This window comes from Xenopus laevis, chromosome 5S, assembly GCF_017654675.1.
Source record: "Xenopus laevis strain J_2021 chromosome 5S, Xenopus_laevis_v10.1, whole genome shotgun sequence".
NCBI lineage: Eukaryota > Metazoa > Chordata > Amphibia > Anura > Pipidae > Xenopus > Xenopus laevis.
Window position 1 is genome coordinate 65,884,622 of NC_054380.1, and position 12,409 is coordinate 65,897,030.

Consider the following 12,409-nt stretch of genomic DNA (forward strand, 5'->3'; position numbering starts at 1 on the left):
ACAATTTGTTATAGGAATCAAAAGAATCAAACTATCAATTCTATAATGGGTATTGTGTTTATTAAATTGTTGCTTATAAAAAGGTTGTTCATAATTCAGTTCCTGTATCCATGCATGGACAAATTGCATCAGATATGCATCAGATAAAATCCTCTGTGCTGTGAAGTCTAAAAGGGATGTTCACCTTTGGGTTAACTTATAATTTGCAATTGGTTTTTGTTTTTTATTATTTGTGAATTTTGAGTTATTTAGCTTTTTATTCAGCAGCTCTCAAGTTTCTAATTTTACCTATTTGCTAGGGTTCAAATTATCACACAACCACACATTGGTTTAAATAAAAGACTGGAATATGAATCGGAGAGGGCCTGAATAGAAATATGAGTAATAAAAAGTAGCAATAATAATACATTTGTAGCTTTACAGAGCAATTGTTTTTAGATGGGATCAGTGACCCACATTTGAAAGATGGACAGAGTTAGAAGAAAAGAAGAAAATGGCAAATCATTTAAAAACTATAATAAATAAGTAATGAAGACCAATTGAAAAGTTACTTAGAATTAGCCATTTTAAGGGTAAGGCCACACGAGTAGATTCGGGGAGATATTGTCGCCTGACGACAAATTGCCTCTTCTTTTAAGCGACTATCTCCCCAAACCGAGGCAACTTCGGGCGACTATTGAAAACACATCGCCGCGTGTGCATTAGCGCAGGTGACTTTTCATTGTAGCCTATGGGGAAAAACGCTGAGGCAGTTCGGGGAGATAGTCGCTCAAAAGATGAGGCGATTAGTCGCCAGGTGACAAAATCTCCCAGAATCTCCTCGTGTGGACTAGTCCTAAAATATATTAAAAGTTATCTGAAAGGTGAACCACCCTTTAAGCAATGGCAGAGCTACCACAGGAGCTCAGTGGCTGCCCCCCCCCCATAGGACCCACCAAAGAAAGAGATTAGGTTGGTGTGTGGAGAGGGCGCAGATTTTGCTCCCAGTCCCCTAGGGCTTTTGTTACATTACTGAGTTTATGGCAGATATTTTAATATGCAAGAATGCTGAAAATATATATTAAAGTTTAATTTCTTATATAAAAGTGTTTATTGTCAAATAACACTGTAATTAATTTGCTAAAATGTTCTGCAAACAACAGGCACTCAAGTGACAAGTGGAGCAGGATAAAGAAGATGGCTAAAGATAGCCGCCAGCACTGGGAGCTCTATCCGGAGCAGGTGGCTTAGCACTTGCAGGGGCATTTTTTTAGTTGTTTCCTCCAATTAGCCTCTATTAGCCTGCACCTCCAGTGGGGGCAATTATCATAGTCATTTATAACTTAAAATCAGCTCTCTGACATGTGGAACACTGCCATGTTTGCAGTTTGACAAATTAAACATATCTCATGCTCCATATGAATAAATATGAATGTCAATGCCTCACAGTTTACACAAAAAAACTATTTAAACAATTATAACGCTTAATATAAACCTTGTGTATGGTCGTATTTTGAGGAGATAAGACTGCACAAATACATTATAATTAGGAATGTGCCTGGTAAAGATATGCAGAAAAATTTGCTGTTTCATCAGCATCAATTTTTTTATGTTATCCCACAGGAAAAATCAATAGCTTTCTGTGTCAAGATTGACTTGCCCTTGGCATCCCTGCAATTAGATTGACTAGCCTGCCATGCCTATGTCAAGACTGATTTAGGATTGCCTCAGTATTGCCAGTTTTCATACCTACATTAAGATCAGCAGATCTAGCATGCACATTTCTTTGCAGCCTACCAACTGGCAATTGGCGGGACCAGGAAATCTGCTCTTAAACCCAGTGCATCATCCGAAAAGCCAACAAAAACACCTTAACCGCAATGCAATTTCACATTCCCATTGACTCCAATGTATACTGGTGATAATTTGTAGTTTCACTAATCTTTCAGCAAAGGAAAATGGGCCAGTTTGGCTCATCGCTAATAATTTCTAGCACATGTATTATTTTTATTGACTGCACTCAATTAGCTCATATTAAAGTGAAGGTGCGAAATGATGCCATGGAATATTGGCTGGATATTAGTGCAATCCAGACTTGTGCTGCATCCGCATTGGGATCACTATAACACAAAACATTTATTTTTTATAAACAGTCAAATCTGCCTGGTTTGGGACCTGCACATTGGTGACAAATTTGGGTATACATCTGCTCATTTGGAGACCTTGCAAATGAACAGATACATTTTTGATCTGCCTGAACCCTTCTATAATAACCCTTCTATAATAATAGATATAGCTTGGGAGTAGGATACAATAGCATTTTTTAAACCTTTAAAAAACCAGATGCTAAGGGGCAAATTCCCTAAGCAGTGCTTATTCGCTAGCGTCCACTTCGCCCACATCGCATCACTTCGCCAGGCGGAATTTCCCCAGACAACGCGAATTCCCTAAAATGCGAAGTTGCTTTGAGGGCGCCGAACACTGGCAAAGTTGCGCTAGTGTTAATTCGGCAAGCAGAGCGAGGTTGCGCTAGCATTGACTAATTTGCATACGGCGGGAAGTTAAGGTTGAATGGATATTTTTATATGTATATGTTGCAGCAAATACATTACATTACACAAGCCCAGGGAACCTTAATAAAAGAAAATAGAGTTGTTATATTGCCCTACATGAGTCCAGTGTATAGTTTATGTGCAATATGTTAGGAAATGTAAGGGGGAAGCCAGTTACCCCAAAAAAATGTTAAGCTCTTTTGCAGCCTAGCACCCTGAAAAAAGGAGAAGATGCCAGCGTTTTTTGGACTTTTAACTAAATTTTGAGGAAGTCCTATCTACTTTATTGCACTTCACCTGGTCTGAGGTGGCGAAGGCAAGTCTGGCGCAAGAGGTAACGTTCAGTAAAATCTGCATCTTAGTGAATTTGCGGAGTTACTTCCATTCGCCAGAGCGAAAATTTGCCTGGCGTTAGAGTGCAAATGATCGCTAGCGTGTGTCTCTTTTGCTAGCGAAGTTAGGGAATTGGCGAAGTACTGAAATGAGGTCACACTGGCGAATTAACGGTAGCGTTAGCCACTTCGCCCTTTAGGGAATTTGCCCCTAAGAATTATATTCCAGAACAGGTTTCCTCAAGCATTTAAGCAGTCATGAGACTTTTTGCCAACAGTTTTTCAAACTTTATACAAAATGTAGACAGAAAAGCAAAAAAAATTATTTAATAATTATATTCTCCTTAACGTATAATAGACACAATTTTGTGAACTAAAAGCAAATTAGTGATAAAGTAAATCCTTATAACACAGAGACGTGGTTTTGCAGTAAGTATGTAACTATACCCTGCACTTGGCTGGAGAAATATATAATAAATAGTCACAGTTAGCAAGCTTGTGCACATTGTGCTTAAGAGTAACTTAGAGGACAGATGTGCAGTTCATTGCAAATCTCCATCAACAACAGTATAGGCACCATATTTTGAAGCTGTAAACCGAATCATAGACCAGTCTAAGCAAAAGGGATCAATATGCCAGTCCCTAATCTTATGTATTAATGTAAATAGGAAGAAAAACAATTCTCATTAATGTCTGTCCAATCCATTATTAGCCAGTTATCAAATACAAAATATGTTTACATGGTCTGCTTATTTATGACATGCATAAGGTCACACAACCATGATATTCATGGCCAATCTAGATCCTATAGGAGGATCACAGCACACACACTCTCCTCCTCCACCTATTATATACACACATTTGTATATTGGGCTATCTTTGGAACATCCAAAGTTTATTTTAGGATCAGTACTGTTTTAGTTTTTTAATCAAAAAATAAAGTAAGTATGTGGTATTTTATTCCCTAATCCCAGCCACAAGGGCCTTACATATTTACAGCCGAGAGAGGAGCAAAGCCTTAATAAAGAAGTAAAGCTAAAAGAAAACATATGTTGCTGATCCATCCATATAGTGCATTGTGTGTAATGTGTTACTGGTTGCTACAAACATTTACCTATACAAGTTTGCAGTAAACTGACTTCTCCTGGGCCTGGAAATGTAGCTGTACTTCTGAAAAAAAAAGTGGCATCCTTGAAGAAATGTAGGTGTGAAATGTAAATGCTGCCAGTGGCCTGTTAACTCAATATGATATGCAGGTACTGTTAAAAGTTAAACTGAAACCAATTTTAATAAAGCCATTGAAAATGTTTGCAATGCAAAAAATGAGGGTTGCCATTTCAGGGAGATATTTTCTTCATAAGGCATTGCCCAAGTTGGTCATGGTCAAATGTGCTACTTATTAGTGTGAACAATAAGACCTGTAAGATAAACCCTTCATAGGTATTTACCCTTTAACTCTGACTTATGCCGAATTGGAGACACAAGGAAGGCAATAATGTATTAGGTTTCAGTAAGTCACTGTATGTTTTACTTTGCTACTTCTGTTATTTTATTAACTTGTCTAAAAAATGTAATAAAAATGTCTGGCGAATCTCACAAAACTAACAAAAGCTGGTCTTCAAATACAGCATATTTCACATGATTCTTTTAAAAACAGGTTGATGTGTAAGGCAAATAGATACTGACTAGTGAACCACACAGGACACACAGAGGTATTTGTCCAGCTGTATATCAATAGGACCCTCTGTATCTTCTTTTTGACAACGTAACTTTCACAGTGTATTCCTATATGCCCAGCTCTATCCTCACACAGCAGGCACACAGACCTCCACATTATTCAGTGTAAATAGAAAGTTACTCACTTACCATGGCTACAAGACAGGCTCCTCTGATATCTGTTTTAAAGTAGATCCAGCATAAAAAAATAATTGTAGGAAGTTAAAAGAAAAAAAATACAAATATAACATGAAAACTGCCGCTTCCTTTTAAGCTATTTTCTTAGTTTTCCTTAACAGTTGCTTTTCTCCAGAGCAGGCGACGGACAATTATTTCCACCCCTTTAGAGTATAGCCATGGGAATGTGAAGGAGTCAAATGACACTGATGGTATCTGGGTTTTGCAGTTTCTCAGGGACACCGTGTTTGTGCTCTATGTGGGAAGAGTTAACAAGGTGTGCCCCTGAGTGGGTGTGGCAACACTTTTCCTGACAAAGCTCCAGCAACAAGTACCGAGACGTCATTTGGCAGGAGACAAAAAAATGCCAAAACCTAATTACAATTTACTGTGTGAGATAAAAAAGAGCATGACATGTATTTGCAGAAATAATGAAATGTAAACAAGAGTCATTGATTCATCTCTCATATATTATATTTATTAAATTCTGAGCGCCCTACGTCATTATTATGTAAGCTACACTCTGCTGGGAAAGAGTGGGAATAAATGAAATTCTTCTTTTCCCAAAACCTTGCCCCTATAGGGATATACTGCAAAAATGTTAGGTATAGCAGGTCTTTAAAAAGTGGGATGCCTTTTTAAAAAGTATTTCTGGTTGAGTATGATAATTCTACAATAACATAATGTAGTACTATTATGGACAAATGCCCCTAAATCAGATAAAAGTTCAAATGCTCTAACAGCCAGGGGTAGGAAATGACTTGGCAGAAATACAGAGCAGACACTTAATTTCTATGCCAACAAAATGAATGTTTATTAGACATCACCAGCAGTATATGTAAATGTGCTGATCTATAATTAGGTACCCTGATGGATATTCCCATGCAGACTGAAATGGTGGCATGTAGGTATGGGATCCTCGTTATCCGGAAAGCTCTACATTACGGACCATCGCCCATATGGGGTAAATCTATCAAAGAGTGAAGTTCCGCCACTAGAGTGAAATTCCGCAGCTCTCCATTCATTTCTATGGGATTTTGAAAGGCGTATTTATCAATGGGTGAAAGTGAAATTTTACCCTTTGATAAATACGCCTTTAAAAACCCCATAGAAATGAATGGGAAGTGGCGGAATTTCACTCTAGTGGCGGAACTTCATTATTAACTTCACTCTTTGATAAATATACCCCATGGTGTCCATTTTAAGCAAATAATTCTAACTTTTAAAAATTTGTTTTTTCTGTAAAAATAAAGCAGTACCATGTACTTAATGGTATTTAAGCTGCATGAATCCATATTGATGGCAAAATAATCCAATTCCATTTATTTTTATGTTTAAATGATTTGCTGAAGACTTACGATCTCTTATCTGGAAAACACCAGGTGCCAAGCATTCAAGATAATAGATGCCATACCTGTACTGCTAGTGATATATAAAACAAAATGATTTGTTTTTTAAGGTACATGTGCAGTGGCATTTGGTCAGGTGGTGAACAGGCCAAAATAGTATTACTATTTCTCACTTTGTCCCCACTTAGAATCCTGAAATTCATAGCAGAAGGCTCCATTTTAATTGAGATGGTATTGCAATTTGAACAATGAATATGCAACCTAGAGTCCTCACAGCTTCAAAGGCACCCTGCAGGGTGAGTTCCAAATAGTGGATGGGCCTTGCTAGACCTATATTAACAAAAAAGAAGAAAGAACTGACCCATTTGATTGCACCCTCCCATCCAAAGACTCATGTATGAAAAAGGTTAAGACATAACTTTTAATAAATTATTATTTAAAACAATTTGTCCAGTGTGTGTGAATTAAAATCCAGCTACTGGCAGGGAGAAGGATTAACTAGGCAGTGGGTTGGTTAATTGCAAGAAGGTTATACGCATCCAAATTACCCTTCAGCTCGTCTGATGTGCTAGTTCCACAGACTGGGTATCATCTAAAGATCTATCTGAGTGCCTTGGTATATCCCACCACAGGTGCCAAACCCCTTCTCCCACACAGAGTTCCCTCCTGTGAGCCAATTAGGTAAATGCACCAATGTACAATGAACCGGCGAGATACTGTACTGTAGTGCTGCTCGGCTTGCAGCTAATATCATGCCACAGGCACAGGTCAAAAAATTAAATTAAAAGCAGCACTGTAAGGACCATAACCTTTGGATCCGATAACCAACCCCTCCATTCACATCAGGTACTCTCCCGATCCGTATTGAAATCACTGCCCTGTAGTCTCAGTTATTGTCCAGTGCCCTGGCTATCCTAAAGCTACAATTGCGCCTAAGTTTGACCTATAACCTACTTGTGACCCTAAAAAAAATATTTTTATTCACCTTCAGACCTTTCTTTACACAATAACATCAAGGTTAAATAAATTTTGCGCTAATTTTATACAATTGACACCTAAGAAGAGGCACAGATGAAGATATCTGCCACTATACACAAATAAATGTTGGAAAGCAGTGTCAAAGTATAATGTTTCATGGGAAGAATTTCAGATCGATCTTTGCACTCTATTAGCACTTGGCAATGATCTAAAACAACCTGGCACAACTTGTTTTTTCCTTGTTAGTAATTCTTATGCTGAAATATACTTAAAGGGGTACTATCGTGAAAAAGAAAATTTAATATCAGCATCAGAATACTACATTTCCTGAAGCAAATATAATCTATTAAAAATCTGTACTGTTTCTGAAATAATAAAGTTTATCTTCACTATCCCTCTCTCAGCATCTGTTTCTTAAGGTGGCCATAGACGCAAAGATCTGCTCGTTTGGCGACATCGCCAATCGAGCGGACCTTTCTCCGATATGCCATTAACGAGCATGGCTATATCAGCCGTAGGGCCGAACAATCCGATTACGATGAGCAATGGGCTCCGGCGGGATTTGTCGGATCAAAATCAAACCTGTCCGATCGACCAAACGACGATCTTTGACGGATGAAAGATGTCGGCACTCTCCACACTCTCCTATCGATTCGTACGATAGGATCTGTGCGTCTATGGCCACCTTTATAGGGGACTCCTTTTGCCTAGATGATGTATTAAGAGCTCTCTCTATTAAAATCACCAGACATCATGTCTCTCTACATGCAGAATTTGTGCAAAAGGCAGTTTGAGGGAGCTCTAATTAATCTGCTAGGAATGGAAGCACCTCTATAAGATGTATTGGATCTAACTGTCAGTGAATATCTGACACCCAACTCCTGCATTAAGAGAAAATGAAGAGAGAAAGATGCTGAGAGAGGTATCGTGAAGATATACTTGATTATTTCAGAAACAATGCAGAGTTTTTAATTGATCGTATTTAGAAAGTTTCTTATTTCAATATGATGAGGCTTTTATTAAATTTTTTGTTTAGGTGATAGTTCCCCTTTAAATGGATTCTGTCATGATTTTTATGGTGTAGTTTTTATTTCTAAATTACACTGTTTAGACTGCAAATAATTCACTATATCATTTAAAATTTCATTCCTAACACAAGACGTGTATTTTTTTAGTTGTAATATTGGTGTGTAACCACTAGCTGTATTGATTAACTATATGACAATCATCAGAAATCTGTGAATGGGACAAGAGCATTTGGTTTATGATTTGCTTCTCATTCACATTCAGAAATAACCAGCAGGCATAAACCAGACTAGAATGATGCCTCTACTGACTCCCTGCATGCTCTTGCAGTAATCATATCACAACTACCCCATCTGCCATACGGCTTCACTGCCTGCAAAGACTATCCAAGAAAAGTATGTTTTCTGTCCACTTTACAATGGTTTGTATCTGCTGACACATTTAAAGGGGCAGTATACTCTATTGTTCAATTGATAGAGCTTGTGCAGAACATACTTTTTTTGCCTATTGTTTAAGGGAAAAAAATCGACGTTTTTATTTTGGGCCAAACAAGGCAAGGTGGATAATTTGATTACCGGTATACAAAACCCTCCTTCAATGTTTGTTGTTACTTCTGCTGTGACATTATCTGTAGGAAGCTTTCTTTCCTGTGGATAGAGGGTACATGAATTGCTTTGCACTATACCATAGTATAATGCACTTCAATGCAGGCCTACAAGGCAGCATGAGGGTGTAGCTAATAAACAACATTATGTAAAAGGACATTTGACTTTTTTTTTCAATTTCATGTTTACAAAGCAAACTCCAGTATAATAAAGCCCTAAAAGCAAATTGCTGCTCTATAAACTTTATTCCTGTAATAGTTCAAATTTTCTGCTTGCTTTTTTTATAGAGAACAATTGCAGATCCATTTCTGTTTTTATTTACAAGAAAAGCATGTAAGACAAGGACATTATTTCTACTTTTGCATTCAAAGCAAAAGGAGTCCTGGGGGGATATTTGCATTTTTATGGAACACCCTATAACAATGCTGCCTATAAACCCAATCAGTCCAGATGTGTAGGAAGATCACAGAGGCCCAGACCTAGAGTGGCACAAAATTAGGGGCTGCATCTGCTTCTGGAAAACTGGACAAGTAGAAGTCCATAGCAGCTGGATTACAAATTAGTAGGAGGTGGGCACAAAAGCATGCAGGGGGGGACAAGGCACATCAGGTTGCCAGGGTACCAAGGGCTGGAACCAGGGGTAGGCAGAAGAGGCACCTGCCTAGGGCCTCTCCTCCCCCTCACTTTTTCCCCTTCCCCTGCCCACTCCTTCTCTCCCCTGCCCTCCCTCCCTCTTGCCCTCCCTCCCTCTTGCCCTCCCTCCCTGGACCTGAGGGTAACGGATGGCTGGGCCAGTGTGGTTGCCAGTCGGCTGGGGTGCACAATATGGTTACAGCTGACCTAGGGGGCACCCAATTTAGAAATCCACCCTGAGCTCAAAAAGAGTAAAATCAATCTGTAGTTGGAATCTAGTCAACATCTGCTCTGACTGTGCTATAGAACAAATAGAACTTCAGCTTATAGGGCATTCCATGAATATTTACATTTGAGGAGTGATACTGGTACCATGATTCCCTCTGCTAAACATATACACAAGTAAGGTCTCTTTACTCAAAAAGCTTTTCATGGAAATATAAAGTTTGGGAAAAAACATTTAGAAAAGTCTGGATAGACTGGATACAGTATATTGGCTCAAAATAATAAACAATCAACATGTAAGGACACAAGTACAAGAGTGAGCACTTGTAAAGGAAAAGTTAACAAAAACAAAACTCTAGACCTGCTTCCATACCCCCTTTACACCCATGCCCTAACCCCCCTTTTACCCTCCACTCTACCCCAATCATATTTACTGTTCAGTAGAAATATGAGGTTAACAATAAATACAATTAAAGACAAGAAGCCAAAGCTCAATAGCAGTAATATGACCTACTGAATATTCTGGAGACAATATGTATGCAATATTCGGATGATTCATGTTATAATTGACCCCTTCTGTACCCCTTGTTAATATCAAAAGCAAAATAAAGGCTTACAAAAAAAAAAAAGCTTTTCATGTGCATCCACTTCAATGGCTTTACATTTGCTGATTAGGGATGCACCGAATACAGGATTTGGTTTGGAATTCAGCCAGGATTCAGCCTTTTTCAGCAGGATTTGGATTCGCCCGAATCATTCTGCCCTGCCAAACTGAATCCGAATCCTAATTTGCTGATTCAGTATTCGGCCGAATCTTTTGTGAAGGATTCGGGGGTTCGGCCAAATCCAAAATTCGGTGCATCCCTAATGCTGATTATAAAATCATGTACTATACTGATTAACCCCAATAAGGTTGAAACTGATCTGTTTCTTTGGGGCCCTGGTTGTGTGTATGCTTTAAAATCCAGTGAGCTTTAGCCCATAATGTGTTCCATGGAAATAGAAGTTTTAAAAGTGGTACTGGGTTTCCTACTGGGATTCCTTCTGTTTGTATTTATTAACATGCAATGACTGCAGTGAACGCAGCTAATGTATTTATGAATATAGCTGATGGGTTTGTTTTATTTATGAAAGTAAATCTCAGTACTCTGTAATATCTCCTGAAACTCAGTTAGGCTTTCTGATAACACATTACAGACTATGGGGCAAATTCACTAACCTGCGGAGTTGCGCTAGAGCAGGCTTCGCCACACTTTGCCAGGGCGCGGCTAATTCACTAAAATCCGAAGTTGCGCTCAGGGAGGCGAACGGTAGCGAAGTTGCGTCAAGGAAAGCGAAGTTACGCTAGCGATGCCCAATTTGCATAAGGCGCCAAGTTAAAGTACAATGGACGTATATGTAGCAGCAAATACATTACACTACACAAGCCTGGGAAAGCTTCATAAAATAAAATGGAATTGTTATATTGCCCTACACATGTGCCCACTGTATAGTTTAGGTGCCATATGTTAGGAAATGTAGGGGGGAAGGAGGGTACCCCCAAAAAAATTTACGATCTTTTTCAGCCTATCACCCTTAAAAAAGGAAAAGACGCCAGCGTTTTTTAGGACTTCACCTACTCTATTGCACTTCACCTGATCTGAGGTGGTGAAGGCAAGTCTGGCGCAAGAGGTAACGTTCAGTAAAATGCACAAGTTAGTGAATTAGCATTACGTCCCATCGCCATAGCGCAACTTCGCCTGACGCAAGGGTGCGAAGTAGAACTAGAGTAGCGAATTTACAAAGTAGCAAAGTAACGAAATTACGTCACGCTGGCGAATTTGCGCTAGCCGCTTCGCTCTTTAGTGAATTTTCCCCTATGCCTTTGCGCCTCATATCCCAATGAATCCCTTCCTCAGATAAATCTATTGCTGACCTTTAAATCATCTGTTTGTCACTCTTCCTCCACACGCCCTTTAATTATTTTCTATTGTCACCAAATGCACTATTAATTACCATGACCCACACCTACATCTAATCCCTTCCTCACGCCACTTTCACTACTCCCTCCATGCCCCACCACGCCTTTTGTTAACAAATATTATTTGTTATAATTATTAGTTATAGAGACACTACCATCAAAATATAACTTTTGTAGTTGTGTCTGAAAAATTTACATTTTAGTAATAAAGTAAACTGGCTTTTTTTTTGATTGATGAAAGATTCAGAAATAATGATCCATACTTTCAACGTTGTTCAGAGCGGTTCTCTTTCTTCAGATCTTGTTAGGCCATTTTTTGAGCATCAGTGACACTATCAATGCTAAGCCATGAGCTGCTGTTGAGAAGTTAAATTTAGGGGGTGTGGGAAATCATTAACACATTAGCAGAAAGCAAGGTTACTGTCCCCAAAACTGTTGCCACAGGATTATGCATTCATGAATTTTGATGCAGACTATGCTGATTTCTGTGGTGCTACATAAATGGGGTTATTTATTATGCTCCAAATTTTTCTGGTCGGACTTTTAAAGGGATGAAAAAAAAACTTGTTTTTTTCAGGATTTATTATAGCCCGATGAAAAAAGTACTCCAACTCAGACCTTACAAAAACATGTTAAAGTCAATGGAAGATGTCACGTTAACAATTGGAAGATTTTCTGAGTTGCGATGTGTTTCCAAAAAAAAACGCAGCTTTCGGACGATTTTACAAAAAAATCGTAGGTTTCAAGTGCAAAATCAAAAAAAAAAAATCATACGATTCAGATTTTTTTTCTATTTTATTGTTACTTTTCCTGCACAAGAAAAATTCATGAAAAATGTATTGATAAATAGGGGAAAATCAGTGCGGATTTGGTTGGA

At 38.5% G+C, this 12,409-nt stretch overlaps 1 protein-coding gene across 2 annotated transcripts in view; it reads right to left on the reverse strand.

The window, feature by feature from the left end:
- Positions 1-12,409, reverse strand: part of crybg1.S (crystallin beta-gamma domain containing 1 S homeolog) — a 164,099-nt gene that overhangs the window by 87,718 nt on the left and 63,972 nt on the right. Inside the window, exon 1 of one of the 2 annotated variants that reach the window (XM_018265410.2) lies at positions 4,730-5,088. The exons of the other annotated variant lie outside the window; for it this stretch is intronic. Coding sequence (XP_018120899.1) covers positions 4,730-4,732 — 3 coding nt within the window. The 5' untranslated portion in view covers positions 4,733-5,088. Of the gene's footprint in view, positions 1-4,729; positions 5,089-12,409 lie in introns of those variants that run through there. 2 annotated transcript variants of the gene reach the window in all.